Here is a 16,436-nt window from a genome sequence, read left to right on the forward strand (position 1 = left end):
CAAGCTGTTTGTGGATCAAGTTACTCGTTCTCTAGGGATTTGCAGTGTGTCAGCCATCAGACCAAGCAAACGCAATAATAACTGACCTGAGAATAGCCACTCCAATACTTCTGGGCTTTTCTGTACTATACATTTTAATGCTACATGTCAAAATTCTGAAGGCCAGAGGACGGATGCATCCCCAGGAGAAGGACCTACGTGCAAAGTGTTTTAAAGATGGAAAACGCCAACTGTAAAAGTTCGGTGCTTAGACGGTGTACCCTCACCTTGTGCTCCGTTGGGTACTGTTATCTTTCTTCGAGTCTTCCTTTCCTGTGCCATATCCCACATCAAGCAGAACAACTTCCCCCTCTAAACTGTATTTCACTCACACAAGATGGGAAATTCTTCACATCTCAGCACTATTTGGTGAAGGAAGGGAAATGCAGAGCTCTTCCCTGGGAGGCACAAAGATGCACGCCATGGGCTGAGGCAGGCAGGGGCACAGTGCCCCTGACCCAGCTGCATTCAGAACTGCAGCTCCTCTCTCCGGGGACTGCCTCTGGGGACGACCAGCAGTTACGAAGCAGTTTTAAAATTAAAGTCAAGTTAATTTTAGCTTTAGAAGAAAAGCACTTAAAGGAAATGGATTTCAAAGAGGTAGCTTTAGATGAAAAGCACTTAGAGAAAAAGGGTTTCAAAGAGATATAGTCCATGCACACGTCCAGCAGATCTAAAGCTTTACGAGCCCTTCACGGTGAGTCTGGTCTCTCCAGGTGCTCCAGCAGAACAATGTGGGCAGCTCTTCTGGCCTCCTGCCAGGTTTGGGGGATTTCTTCTGTTCTTAACAATCCACCTGCTGACACAAGCTATATGTTTTTTCCACCCTTCCCATTCTCCCTAATACACCCCATAACAAAACACGTAACTAGGATCAGGTACAGACACGGGTATGGACACAGCAGTAGCCCAGTGTGTGCCCACGCGCCCAGGGTCAGGGAACCAGGGCAGAAACGCCCGCCTGGCACAAACTGGGAAGAGGGGAAGGGCTACACTACTGCAGCAACATCTCAGGGAAAAGGAGCCCAGCACCGCCACGGAGATGCGACAGCATCTCCCGTTCCCCACGCACTCCCAGCAAACAAGCCCTTTGAACACCTGGGTTCAACTCCTTGCTTGGCCTCAGATTTTTGGTGTGAGCTCATGCAAGTCCTTGGTTTTCTTTGTGCCTCTAAAACATGAATAATTTCCCTTCCTCTTAGGACTGTTGTGGGCATCAGCACTTTATTGATGGGGAAGGAAGCAATATCAAAGTGCCGTTAAGGTCGTCTAGACAGAAAAAGAATAAATAGCTTTTTACATAAGTGTTTACCTGGTGGAATAAGAGGGGTGAGTCACTAGCAGAGGGCCTGATCCCACCGCATCCCCTCTTCTTGCCTACAACACCACTTATTCCCATCTGACTCCTAAAGATGGACGCAGCTCAGCCCATAGCCTCATCCTCACCCTCATGGCTGGCTAGCACAGACTGCAACAGCTTAAAAATAAAAGGCAATCCAAACCATTTGGATCTGGTGACATGTAACCCAGCCAGGCACTTCCAGAGAACAGGAAAATTGATGTCCACTCAGTCCTTCAGGTGCCCAGACTGGGTGCTCTGCAGCTGACTTACCTTGACAGACTTCACAAGGGCTCCTCCAATTTGCATGAGGGTCAATAAAACATAAGTTAGGGGCAAAAAATCCTGCCTTTGCCACACAGTCAATTTATTCCACATCTAAAACTTTTGGAAAGGTGGCCTTTCCACGTTCTAAAAAAGAGAGAAGGTGGTGGAGGATGAAGGCTGCAGGATGATGCAATATTAAATACCAGAAAATGAACTGGGCCCATATGTTCAGAAGCAGATCTCCGGAAGAGATACGGCAAAGTGCATCCTCCAGCATGGCTCTGCCTAGGGCAAGGGGACCTCATAACAGATGCTATTATGCAAGGCCTGCTTATTTTCTGTACACGATTATTACAGCCTCTCCAGCCAGAGAGGTTTACTGCACACCAGGGACAGCTTCAGCCTCTGGTCACTGCTTTCTCACCTGCCTCATTTACCAACGCATCTCATAGGTATCTCCTACCCTGAACCTCTTCCTCCAGCAGCGAAGACAATAGGGCTGGAAACAGCAGTGAGTCCAGTTCAGACCTGCATCAGCTACGAACAGAGATGCACCTGATGCCTCATGCAGAACGACCTCCTCCATAGCCCCAAAGTTCATGGAAACAGCCTATGTCATATAAAACAGCACCTTCAGCAGACTCTAGGCACCCTTCCAGACAAACTAACCATTGCCTTGCACCATGCTCTGGGAACAGGGCTCCCATCAGAGCCCTCCAGACACCCAAGCCAGATGACATTGCATCAGCCACCCTAGCTGGGATGGTTAAATGTGCCAAGATCCCTGAAGAGATATCAGTGTCATCTTCCTCCATGCTCCACAATGGATGCCTGGCATGTGGGGACACACCTGGGAGTTTGCAAAATGCTGCCTCGCTTGAACGCTTTACAAAGCACTGGCACCCTTAGCTGGGATTGACCGATTCAGAGGCAAAGCTCTGCCAAGCCATCCATCCTGGTGCTTATGGTCCTGAACCAGGCAAATAGCTTTAGATGTTCAACAGCTTAATGCTACCTTCTCACTATGGCTAGCAGTCGTACAGAGCTCGCCAAGCCAGCCCACTGCACCCCTGAGTGCAGAAAATATGCTGCTCCTCTCACGTTTTCTCTTGAGGCACCACAAAGATCCTGCACCAAGGAACTGAGCAAGATGAGAACACAAAGCTGCTGATGCAACCCCCATCATAACCCTATGATTCTTACACACTTTTCCTCCAAGCACTGTCATGTACCTCTTTAATCCAGCTTACCAAAGCCAACCACAAAGCCATTAAACACCTATAATTATTCCCCCACCACAGCTCCTGGCCAGCCTGATGGAATAACTGGATACATGAAACAGATCTGACATGGAAACCATCCAATACGATGTTTTTCAAGCAAGAGTTACTGGGACAGAGAGATATCAGACCCGATGCAAACTCGATCTGCCCTCAAAGAGCAACCCTCCCACAGAGATCTTGAAATACACTCTTTGATTTGATTCAAAGGAAGCTAACAACGCTAAAGCAGGCTGGAAACAACATTACAGGGGAAGAACTGCCACGTTAAATCAGAATTTAACACCTAGGGAAAGTGATAGGTCTTGCAACACAACATACAAAAGAGTTTTGGGGTTTCTTCATTTGATGAGCCTCTCAAACCAGCTAGTTCTCTAACAGTCAGACATAGAGACTTTCCGTATAGATGTGGTTCAGTTCCCACCGATTCGCCTGAAAGGTTCCCACTGCTTTTGATGGAGCTTGGCTTGGAAATTGATCCCAGAGCCCTTACACAAGCTGGGCAAGTCCCCTTCTAAACTCTACCTTGTCCCACACCAGCTTTGACTTGCATCAGATGGACACCACGCATATACACACTGATAAGCTATTCCTAGGTGGAATAAATCAGTCCAGTCACAAAACGCAGGACCTACACATGCAGCAAGAATAAACTGTATAAAGCTTTACAGAGGCCTTGCAGGTCTGTCTTGTTTAACACTGCCACCATAGGGTCCCATGGCTGGACCATACACCCCTTAAAAATGCCAGAAAAGTAGCACTTATAAGAATGCTGCTGAAGTAGCAAATGGGCTGATGAGCAACTACCCTACTCGCTTTGTTGTCACAGGACGTATATCCCTGCACCAACCCATTTCAGGCAAAGGGCACTGAAATTTCCCCACACCTGAGAAGTATTTATTTGTCCATCCTCAGAGCAAGACAACACTAAGCTCTGGGAATGAAGGAGCAGGTCTAGAGTATTCAGAGCAGCTCTCCCCAAAATGAAAACTCAGGTCACGCTGCCTGGGATGCATCCCAGTTCAACCAGTCGTCACTGGGGGATGGGGTTTCCTCAGAAATGAACCTGCTCTGTCTTTAGCTTGAGCGCCAACCCGTGAGACTCCCCGGCACGAGAGCTGTCCCATGCAAAGTGAAGAGCAGGAGACATGTCCTTTCTAAAGGTAAAGGAAGAAGGGGCTTTTTCTCTTACCCAGACCCTGGTTCTGCTGCTCCCACTCGATGGTGTCGGGAACCTGGTAGGACATCCCGGCCAGCTGGGCCACAGGGTTTTCCAGGCCAGCTATGGGCTCCTGAGAGGTCTCTCCTGGAAGCGTGAAACCTGGCAGCTCAGTGTCACCCTCCATGCTTTCATCCATCGAATCTATGTCTTTGTCCTCCTCATCTTCCTCTTCCTCCTCTTCTTCTTCTTCCTCTTCATCCTCTTCCTCTTCCTCACCCTCTGGCCAGGGAGACATAAAAGCAACATCAGGAAAGATCCCACCAGACAGAAGATACATAAATTTCTATAGGTGAGCACCGAGACAGCCAGCTGATACCAATTCTCCAAAGGCAGACCAGTTGGATGAACTTCTGCCTGTTTTCTAACAGGAAAGACACCCAAAGGGGTTCATTTGGAAGAGCTCACCACCATTTGAAGTTGCTAAGTAACAACAAGATGTTGTCTTAGACCGTCAAATGCGTTAGTGGGAAATACTGCTATTTCGCTTCCTAATAGCGGAGTACAAGCAAGCATGTGCACGTGTACAAATACCTGAGTATATATAACTACAGTGCTCTCTGCTCAACTAATTTCAGCTCAAGTGAGAACTATTTCCCTGATTTTCAACCTTGGAGGCAGCAATAAGTTGGTTCTATTTCTAACTTTTATTAAGTTCTGGAAAGGACGCTGCTTTCCAGCCCAATTACACTGATAAGGCCCCTCCTCCAGAAAAAACATCTCGCTTTGATGCACGCTGGCAGATCGGCTCTTGCGTGCGGGAGAACAGTGGTCATGGTAGCGATCCTCAGCAGGATCCTCTGCAGGTTTGTACCGGCACTTCTGTCACAAAAGATTTACACCAGACAAAGGTATGACCAAGGAAGACTTTACTCGGTATTGGAAAGAAGGCAGCGCAGCCAACACTTCACCTGAGAGCAGATAAATGTGATGCCGAGGAAATCCCTGTGGATTCTCCACTACAGCAAATACCCATCTTATGCTGTAGTGGTGGGGTTGGACTAGATGACCCCCTGAGGTCCCTTCCAACCCCTATCATTCTGCGATTCTGCGATTCCAAAGCCAACTGTACTGTTAACATATAGAGAGATAAATATTCAGCCATATTTCATTGCTAGAATCTAAAAGGACAACACAAGAACGACCATACTGGATCAAACCAAAGACCCACATCCTATTTCTGACCACAACCAGCCACAGATGCTGAGGAAAGACTAGAGCAGGGCACACACAGAGCCAGTCTTCCCACAGTCTCTCTTCCCAGCTTTTAGCTATCAAAGACTCAAGGACTTCCTGAGCCAGAATTTTCACACGAGCTATTTAATAGCTATTAATGGAGCTACCCGCCGTGAAAAGATAGTATCTGGAATAATGACATGCTTTGAATTTCTGATGGTTAGTTTTTTCAAAGACGAAAGCTAAAACATAGTGTTTATGCACTTTATCTAATTTACACGAAGCTCTGCTCAGCCCTGAAGAAAAACTTCCTCCTGATGTACTCAGACTGGGAGAGCCCATCACCCTGCATCTGAGCAGCTCGCTTAGCCATGGGGCCTAAGACCATGTTAAAAACCAACAATCCAGCCAAATCAACATTTGTTATCTAGATTTCCCTTTACTTCTGTTGGAGTTGTACCTCGTATAGGTTACGGACACTGCAATAAGATGGAGCAGCGGAGGTAGGACACCTGAGAGGCTGCGCTTATCATACCTGCTGTAACTAAAGCATGTGATGCTTCACCCTTCTCCTTCCTGCCGTGGGATGCAATGGCACTCCAGCACAGCTGTGCCACAAAACACCCCAGAAACAAACTGGGGAACTTTGGGGAAGCTATTTAGTTGGTGGCTATCCGACTTGAATTAACTGGGGAGAGCTGGCCTCCTTCCTTTCGCCTCTACTTCACAGATTGGAATACCTGGAGAAATCAGCGCACGCTATAAAACCACGGCATTCACTGTGCCGTTACATGGCATCACCCTTCCTTCTAATTCAAAGATTTGCTTTAAAACACTGCACGTTTTTTTCCAGCTCACCAGACAAGACAATCGCGCTTGCCAACTTTCAATTCTAGCTCTGCATTTCATACAAATGAGCTGTTGTTTGAATTTAGCTGCATCATCCTGCTATAGCATGGCTTTCAGTACCTGGAAAGGAATGATCAGTCCTGCAAACAATTATACTACACAGAGCATCTAATAGAGCTTACAGGGACATAGTTAGCCCCTTAAATTCCCATTACATTTTACAGGGAGTTTCTGCCTTATAATGTCATTCAAAATCAACATAAGAATTTTCTCTATCGAACCGCGTGTTTTCACACAAAATACACAGCTTCTGTAAACCTGAGAATGGCACCTGGAGAGTGCTTGCGGGAAACCTGCAAAGACAAGTTAACGTAGGTCTTTTGCCTCTGCCGAAAGCAACACAGCAATAAACATTTCCAAACTTTAATAGCAAAGACACTCAACAGCTAGCACACCGGAGAGGAGGAACATGGACAGAGGTTTTCCCTAGACGGACTGGGTGAAAAAGCAGCTAAGAAAAAACAGAGATCAGATATTTATCTCTGAAAAGCTAGTTTGGGACAAGGTTTTTAGAAGCTTCTTGTGATTTTAGCAAGGCAAATCAGAGACACCTGCCAGGATCTAATTTTGAAGCAGCAGATAATCATCTCTGTACCTCCGAAGTCTAGCAGGCAGCCAAGCTGAACACCCAAATTGAAAGCGCCAAGACCACTTATCACATCTGATCATCACCAAGCTACATCAATCATCACGCAGCCACAGCATAAAGATGTGAATAACGTAGTCCTTGTAGCACAACCACTGCAAGGGGAAAAGAAAGGACTCTTGACTTCTTTCCTCCTCCTCTGTAGCTCATTCCTACTTCTGAAAACAGATTTTTAACCCCCCATCCCAAAATGCCAACAGCTTGCCTTGCTGGAAGGTGCAGTGCAGAGCACCACTTGGTGGTCACAAGGAGGAAGGTACACTTCTCCAAATATCACAGACTTCACAAATGTTGGATTTCAGAAGCAAGGGTGCAACAGGAGCCCAGCAGCCGTGGGCAGGACATGTGTAATGCTTGGTAGTCTAATAAGATGGAAAATGGAAGCGAGCATCAAACAGCTGAACCTCAAGCTGGAGGTTTGTGCTTCACACGAGAGCCTTTTACAAAACTCACATAAATTGGAACTTTTTGGCCTTTCAGAGGCCGCAGCAGCAGCTTGAAAGAAAAGAAATAGATAAGACTGAAAGTAGCAAGGACTGAAAGTGCAAAGCCCAGCAGATTCAGAAGGCTTTTGGATTTTCACATGCATTTGCAGCCCATTATGAACTATTTTGTGTATCACGCTTGTATAGTTTTGGCTAAGGTTCGTCTTACAAAAGAAGCAAGATAAACATGCTATGAAATGCTGGTGTCTCATGGTCAAGGCACTAGTCTCCAACCAAAAAAACGGCAAGTGTTATGTTTTATTGGCCACAGACATGAATCTATCCAAATCAGGCACTCACCTAGAGCCCAGCTGTGGGAGCACTTCCAAACATCTGACAGTGGTCACAAGTGCCCCTTGCTCATTGAAGCAGGCAGGTACACGGCACCTATAGCAATTTCTGCTGTGAGCCGTCCTTACTGTATGGATTTTCATATGTTACCTATAAGCTGACCCTGTCACCCTGTTTGCATGCACCGAATCCTGGCTTTTGCTTGTGACGTGCCACATGGAGCTATCAAGGAGGGCTGGTGTCCTGTCTCCTCTCCCAGTCACATCAGGAGACTTCAGCACTGCAACACTTATAGTCCAAGCGGACGTTCGTATTTTCTACTGCAGTTAGGGCAACGCAAGAGTAGTCTAGAGCAGTTAAAGTCTCATCTCCAAGAGTGCAGAAATCCAAAATCTGCCACACTTTGACAGACTAAATAAGCACTGTGTTCTGTAAAGGGGGCTCTGCTTTGCCTTCATTGAAACAGGAAAGCAAAAAAACCCAAGAAATTTAGCACCTCCCTGCTGTGACAACAGTACAACCTAAGAAAGATGCAAGCAGCAGGAATCCCCACGAAAATGAGATTCCCAGCTCATGTATCAAAGATTTTAGTTTTGAAGGACTTGACAACCTTGCAACAGGCATTCAAATTTTCAGGTTTGGAGAGGCTATAGGAGAGCACCAAGAAAACAAGTCTGAGACAAAATAACAATTTTTTAGCTGAGTTTTTGGGGGTTCCCAGATTTATTAATAGTCACCTGAAATGCCAATGCTTGGGCTTTACCATGGGGCTCTGGACCGACCCATTAGCGATATCCGTAGGATGGTATTTGCTATTTCAGGGTGGCAAAAGCTCCCTCTGCTTTTTTTCAAAAAAAGGTTTCTCACTACAAAAACGTACGCACCCGTGATGACTTTTGTGGCTCAGCAGAGACAAATGAGACCACCTCACACCTCCTTCGTGAGGCATTTCCCTGACCCAGTAGGAACCCACAACCAACAGTGTCTGAAGCAGCTGGACAACAGCCAGCATCCCACAAGTAAAACCCTCAGCCCGCGATGGCAGCAGGGCCCTCGCAAATCACAGAATCACTACGGTTGGAAAAGACCTGTAAGGTCATCAAGTCCAACCATCAACCCAACCCCACCATGCCCACTAAACCATGTCCCACAATGCCATGTCCACACGTTCCTTGAACACCTCCAGGGATGGTGACTCCACCACCTCCCTGGGCAGCCTCTTCCAGTGTTTCACCGCTCTCTCAGGAAAGAAATTTCTCCTAATATCCAGCCTAAACCTCCCCTGGTGCAACTTAAGGCCATTTCCTCTTGTCCTGTCGCTAGTCACTTGGGAGAAGAGACCAACACCCACCTCACCACAACCCCCTTTCAGGTAACTGTAGAGAGCGATGAGGTCTCCCCTCAGCCTCCTCTTCTCCAGACTGAACAACCCCAGTTCCCACAGCTGCTCCTCATAAGACTTGTGCTCCAGAACAGCAAAGAGGGACTACGATCCCTCCAGACCATCCCATACTGCAGGCAAGGGGGTCACAGGACAAGCTCTTCCTCCTGACAACTCAAAGTGCCAACAGCCCATTCTCCATAGATGGCTTCTGTTGGACTTCATGCTTCCCTACGAGCTTCACACAGCTGCAGAAACCCACGCTCCTCCCAGGCAGGAGGAAATGCAAATTACTCGCAGCACTGGTGTTTGCACAGGGCTGTAAGCCTACACCATGGGTGAGCAGCACCAGCAAGGCACTCGGTGCAGGGCTTGGTGCAAACGCCATCAGGAACGAGCTACAATGGGCTGCGACAGCAATGAAGAAAGTTGCTTTGGTATAATGGCATGTAATGAGCTGGAGCTGAAGCCACTGTTGTCATAAACTTGCTGAAAGCAACAGAGGTACATCAGGGCCTCTCCTTTCAGTTGAAGAAACCTTCACTGAAGAGGGATATTTCTATCTTTAAATATTTGCCATTAATGTTTGCAAATGTTTTTACTCCTCAGAAGATTCAAGAAACCATCATTTGTCAGGTTTAGCGCACAAGAGAAATAGCTGGCTGTGCCCTGAGCTGAAAGAGTCTCTCATTAGAAGGTGATAGATTCACTCACAGTCACAAACTGAATTCAAACTGAAAAAAACACCTCACCTAAAAAAGGAGGTTGCAGGACAAGACCTGCAGTTTCCATTTTCTCTGTCCTTTCCCTTCCCAGCCTCCCTCACACCAAACTTAGAGGACAGTGATATCTAGACAGTAACGTGGAGCATTGTTGTAATTCATGACAGTCTAAGCTGTCATTTTATATGGTACCCAGCACCGTAGGGTCTGAATGCCTAGGAGCACCTGATGAGTGCCAAGCTGTGATTAACCAGCAGCAGCGCTAATTGGTTTCCAGTGGTGAGCCCATTCTTTGCGTGACTCCAGGGAGATACAGCATGCCAAGACCTCTCCTGTACAAGCACTGAGCAAAGGCTCCTGTGAGCCAAGCAACGGCTGCGGAGAGTGCAGATCTAGAACCTACCTGCATAATGTGCCATAAAGAAAAGGAGAGTGCTATGGAGCATGATGACACCCACCTGCACTGTGGCAGGGGAAGCTTGGTTTCACACACTATTGAGCAAAATTCTACTTTTCAAGAAGTTTTGGCTGGCTAAAACATGGCAGAGAACTCAGGATCTGCTTTGATCTCTGCACCAGCCCCAAAGACACCAAACTAGCTACCGAAGAAGTATCACGATGCTGCCTCCGAGGGTGATGTTTTGGTCAAAGCTACCCCTCTTTCCTCCATCTACAGGTCTTGTCATGCAACAGAGCCAGGGGATTCCTAAGTGTTAAATTACAGACTTCAAAAGGCTGGATAGAGGAAGCTACAGGAGCAGCCATGTAGTAATTTGTGCCCCCACTATAACTGTTCTGCGGTATGAAAACAGGAACAATGCAAAATCAGTCCCACCCTCTCCCAGAGATGCTGCACCCAGGCAAGAAGAGTAACACCCATTTCACAGATGGGCCATGCATCTAACTAAGGAGGCGATTTCTTTTCCTTCTGTGTGTACTGGAGCCACTCACAGGGGAAAAGGGAAGCAGGGGTAGACTGAAGTGTCTTGTCCACCATGCACCCCAAAGCTTATCTTCTTCCACTTCACACCCATATGGCAGCACTGGGCCTTGGTCACCCATGTGTGCATACAGAACAGGAAGCAGAGGAGTGTAAATAACAGCAGGATTAGGGATGGGGGAGTGTCTATGACTACCTTCTTTTGCCATAACAGGAGGAAGAGGCATTAAGAAGTCTCTGCCAAATGCTTTCTTCCAGTGAGGTTCATTTTCTGCATTGCTTTTTACGATCACAGCTGACTATCAAGGCAGGAAGGCCTTTCTAGGACAACTGTCTTATTATTAATCTGCTACTTTCACATGATCAGTAATAATGTCACCATCCGATGTCTCCAAAATGCTGCCAAGAACAATCACTTGTGACAGCTTGGAAGGAGACGGCTGGTAGGAACGTAGATGGGCTCTCATCATGCGCAGACAGCTTTCTGGAGAGGGTACTGTACTGTGGTGGGTCGAGATACCCAAGCAAGCAGTGGGCACAGAAACTATGCAAAATCATCAGGGTAAAACCCCCATACCGCTGAGTTCAGCTAAGTCCAACCATGTTTGCTGCAAAGCTACCTGGGGTGTTTGCAGACCGTGTTGCATGAACGTAGCCTTAAATGCTTTGCTCTGGAAGGGGAGCCAAGTCAAGCATGGCCTCTCATGGGAGGTATCAGCATTTGGTCTATTGCACAGAACCAAGGAAAGACCTGTTGAGTGGGATCCTACCACACAAAGCAAGATAACCCAACTCTACCCCTGTAAGTTTCAAGAGAAGAGAAATTTCATCTCCAAAGCTTTTCTATCACGGAGGAAAATCCTTGCCCCTGGAACATACCCCTGGCAGCAGGGCTGAGCAGATGTTTGAGCTGCAGAAAGTCTTCAGCCTCTGCTTGCCAAAGCCCAAGCGCTGCAGAAGCCGCTTCCCAGCAGAGGGCTCTTCGACATTGCAAAGACAGTACAAGGAGAGATTTGGATTCTGATCCTAACCTACTTCCCCCCCAAATGTGAAAGGATTCACGCTTGCTTTTTCACAGTCCTGGCTCATCAAATGTCACAGGGGATCCGAGGCACTGAAGAGCTTTTGAGAAAAAAACCCCACACCAAAAGATATTCCAGCAGGGACCGTAAGTCTGCTTATTAAGATCAGAAAACAATCATTCCTAAGAGCTGCATTTCCAGCAGCATTCACCAGAAAATTGCTTTCACACTGAGCCAGGCTAGAGAGTAGGTTTAGCAACACGAGGCTATTTTAAAGGAAAAAACCAGAATGCTGCAGAATGGACTATAACAAGTTTGCTCCCTCGTTTGCTGCGGAACAGAGCTCTTCTAACCCCTCCCAAAACCAAAGAGTAAAACAGCTGTGCAGCTCACCTCCGCCCAGAGAGCGGCTGCGCAGGCACGTGCCACTTCCCAGACGTCTGGGAAAGACAATGCAAGGATGCTTTAAACCACTCCTAGAAATTCTTGCAGAAGTTGCTGTTGGAGAGCATAAAGCACAGCAGATATGGTATTTGAGATAAAGCCCTCTTGTTTTGCATACTGGGCCCCTTGAGAGATCGTGTGGTTTTGGTTTTGACAGAGCTGCCAGCACATCCATAGCAGAGGGGGGTGGCCGGACCACGTTCTGCCTCCCCTCGCAGGGAAGCGCTGACAAGGCTGAGCTCAGCACAGTGGCTACATGCAGAAGGAGTTTCCTCACTCCTCTTCTTAGGAAGCCTCTTACCTGTTCCCCTACAAGCTCCCAAAGAATTAAGGGCTTGATCTCCCTCCACACACCTCCCTCCTCAACTCTCAGATTGATTTCATGAAACAAAAGTCACCACCAGATTTAGCAGCAGAGAGGTTGTCTTTGGACAACCACTTTCAGGAAAAGAAAGAAAAAAGCTTGTTTTTGATGCAAAATTCTATCACACTTCCCCCCTCAGTTTTCTGCTATAAAAGGAGGAGAATGTGGGATGAACCACCATATACGGTGAAGAACATGGAGGTCAACCCGCACGGAAGGGACACCAGTTCCCATTTCAGTGGCAGCAATAAACTGGAAGCAAGACAAGAGCATGTACCAAGAACATTTATAATTAATTCATTTCACATGTGCTTTGTTTTAAATCTTCTGCTCCTTGCCAATTTAGCTGATATCCAAAGAGCTGGTGAGGAATTATAGTATCAGGCTAGTTAGCCATGCTGGGCTAAGTGCCTGTCTTATTTATACCCCTGCAACCTCATTTAAATTTTTAATGGGGTTGCAGAGATTTAATGAGGCAGGTCTTAATCCATACAGTCAGGGTCCAAATAGCAATCCCACTCAGAGCCTTGATTTCCAGCAAAAATACTCTTCACATCCAAAAAAAGAAGGCGGCTCCTTGTACTGTGACACAGCTCAGAAGAAAAACATAAGGAGGATTTGAAGGGTCTTTTATAAAATTATGTAAATGGCCACAAGTTCTGAAGTATTTCTGAAAAAAGGCAACGACTGCCTTCACTTCTGAAGCATGACATGCAGCTTAGATGACTCTGTACAAGAACAAGATGCAGGGGAAGCAGGGGAAATAGGCAGAGAACAGGACTCGGAGCTCTTCTCACTGAAATTAGTTAAGTTTACCCTTCCAAGGAAACTGTAGCTTGAGTACGCAGGTCAAAGGGCAATAGGAGCTGTTTAAACCCAAACACAAGTAGGTATTTAAAATATCATTAATATGTTAAGGTTAGAAAGTCTAAAGCTTCGTACTGGCACTGTTCTGGAGCCACCTTTAACGTGGCAGATGAAGCAGACACAGTGAAGTCCACTGAGGGGAGATGCCCCATGGCTGCAGGATGCTGGATTTGCTGATCCCAAGGACACTGCCAGCCATGATTCAGCATCATTAAGGGATTCTCCACAGCCAAGTGCTGCATTAGGTGGGGACACACCAGCTAACCGGACGGAGTACTGGAAACAGCACTGTGCTGTCCTAAGCAGCAGATATCTGACACTGCCTTTCCAACCCACAGATTACTCCTCCACCCTAATGACCAGGATCCTGCCAGCTGCCTGTTGAAAGCCAGCCTGATTAATCCAGGAACACTTCACTTTCAAGAGCTACATGGTTAAGATCTCCTCCCTCTAGAGCAGCTGAGTTTAAGTTGCCCATTTTCAGAGCTATTGACTGTTCCTGACACCATACAACAGGTAGAGCTTTATGAAAGTAGAAGATGCTCCAAGAACCCTCCACATCCAGCCGCCTATATGACATCTGAACTGGGTAAGCAGCTCACCCTCAGCAACAACAGCTTGAAGCAAGCCTAGATGACTGAACAGGAACCAGCCTTAGGGCTTACACACTGTTGCAGAGGGGTTTTGGATTTTTTTGGGGGTGGAAGGGGTGCACATAAATAGGATGGGCAAATTGGAAACATCAAGTAATATCCTCTTTAGTTGTCTTCAAAAATCCTGCAGGGGATTAGGAAGATCCAGATTATTTGTTCCTCCCTCCACCCCAAGAATCACCACCACAAGTAAACAGTTTCTAAATCCCAAGTTAACCCTGAAGTGGGTCAAGCTGGAGCTTACTCAGCTGCAGGGAGTGGGTAGCACTGAGCTTAAACTGTTCTCCTGATGAGTTTGGATGCAGCAAGGGCAGTATGTGGGGGTTTAACAGCTGAAGGGCTTCTATGGACTTGTAGGTTGAAACACAGGTACATCAAGAGGCAGTGTTACTGCTGCATCTGGGCAGCCTTGGAAGGTTAACACAGTGACATCTGCCCTACGTGCCAGAGGTTGATCTTATCATGGTTTGATGAGTGTTGAAACATTCTATCCCATGTGTCTTGCTCCAGAATTACCAGCTGAACTTTTGCTGCCCAGGGAGGGTGGTGACGCACAAGAAAACCAAACCTCGAGTCTGCACGGACAGATACAGACCCACCCTCACCAACAGCCACAGGCAATGGTGCTGTAAGCGTTCGCACCAAGCTGGCCTGTGACCCAGGCTGTGATGGGTGAAGCATCACTCTTGGCAGCAGGCGAGTTCTATACTAACTGCTGGTTTAGGATTAACATGCAAGGATGACATGACCTTCCAGGTCCTCATAGGAAGTGCACTAACCTACTTGCTGCTAAGCCTTAGTGCATCCCTGGATCACATCCCGTGTGGAACAGGAGCTGCTTGAGGAACAGCCAAGAGGAGCCAGCTGCTGTTGTGCTCTGTCCACCAGTTTCAGCTAAACTTGCAAGGATCTCGCAGAAGAGGAAACATGGCAGGCTGCCTGCCACTTTGGGAAGTTATACCTGCCAAATGTTGCCATGCTTGAGGAATGCAGCCATCTCTGCCCATACCTACCAGGGCAGGTGTTATAGCAAAGGAATCTAGTCCAAAAGGCACATAGTTTCTTTTAAAAGAGCCACTTTTTAAAATGTGTTGGGAGGTTTACACTGTGGTCCTGAGTAGGCAAGCGGAACAAGATTATATCTCTTTGGACCCTAGGAGTCCTACAGAGAAAGCTGCAGTGTTTAGCTTGCTAGAGAGACACCTGAATTCTGGGCACAGGAACAAAATTTGTAATTAAGTCTCCCAGACAAGTAAGCCTCATCCTCTGCTGTGCCCTGCCCCCATATCCTATAATCCCTTTATAGGATTTCTCTGGCTAGAAAGGGCAAGTAGAACCAGTATTGCCACAGAGTCAAGGTAAGAGGATATTCGTTACCCAGCTAATCTCTCCAGAGTCCACTACAGAGGAGGATAAGCTCGTCTAGAGATATATTCAAAGCACCTCATGTTTGTCTGTGCAATTTGATTTTTAAAACAGTTTTTGCATCCAAGCCACATAGGTGAATATATTGATGCAATTAACTGCAGGCAGTTTGGCACAGATGGTCCCTGAGAAACATAGCTAGCTGAACAGCAAGGGTTTATATTTAATGATGAGCCAGGTCCCCAGTGAGGCAAGTCAGCAAGACCCCACTGAAGGCAACGGAGACCAGCCGAGCTCACTCAGCTCCTTGCAATTCTTCCACTGGTGAGCAAGGCACAGCCTCCCTGCAAAGGGCCAGGATCCCTCATTAGGGACTCCAGCATATGCCTGCAACAGCAGTTATGTCTGACCTTGCAACCCCCAAGAGCTTGAGCACCCTGGGCTGGAGCTCAGTGTGGCTTTGTAGCAAAGCACTCTCAAATGTCTTATATCTGGCACCATCTAGATATTCTGAGAGAAAGCACTAGGAACTGTAGTTTTGGGGGAACAGAAACCAAGCTTCTAAGTGCCGCTCACCACAAGGATGTGGTACCCCCTAATTGCCATTACACAGAGAAAAAGATATTAGAAAGCAGAGTCACAGCTCAAAAGCTTCCATTGTTCTTAACTGGGGCAGTAGCATCCCCAGGCAGAAAAACCTATCCTCAAGTGGTATTTGTCCCACTTTACAAGATGTGGATTGGTGATCCCTAATACCAGAGAAAATTCTGGCTCACTCCACTGAGGTCTAGGTTGATCAGAAGAGATTTAGACCACAAAAGCTGTGCCAGTTGTCAAAACCACACGGCACACCAGAGAGCACCATGTCCCTTGGACAACGGGCACCTGCAGAGCCATACACCGGAGCCAAGAAACCCACAGCCTCCTGGCTGAGTCATCATTTAGACAAGCTGGTCCTAGCTACAGCCCACATTTGCCCTTAGAGGAGCTCAGAGCATATTCAAGAGCAGAGAAAACAGGCCTGTAG

At 47.1% G+C, this 16,436-nt stretch overlaps 1 protein-coding gene across 4 annotated transcripts in view; it reads right to left on the reverse strand.

The window, feature by feature from the left end:
• The window catches only part of ARMH4 (armadillo like helical domain containing 4), a 73,182-nt gene that overhangs the window by 44,043 nt on the left and 12,703 nt on the right, over positions 1-16,436 (reverse strand). For all 4 annotated transcript variants that reach the window (XM_059819616.1, XM_059819615.1, XM_059819614.1 and 1 more), the window contains one exon: positions 4,118-4,366. In XM_059819616.1, the coding sequence (XP_059675599.1) occupies positions 4,118-4,366 (249 nt within the window). The remainder of the gene's footprint in view (positions 1-4,117; positions 4,367-16,436) is intronic.

Source organism: Gavia stellata, chromosome 7 (assembly GCF_030936135.1).
Source record: "Gavia stellata isolate bGavSte3 chromosome 7, bGavSte3.hap2, whole genome shotgun sequence".
NCBI lineage: Eukaryota > Metazoa > Chordata > Aves > Gaviiformes > Gaviidae > Gavia > Gavia stellata.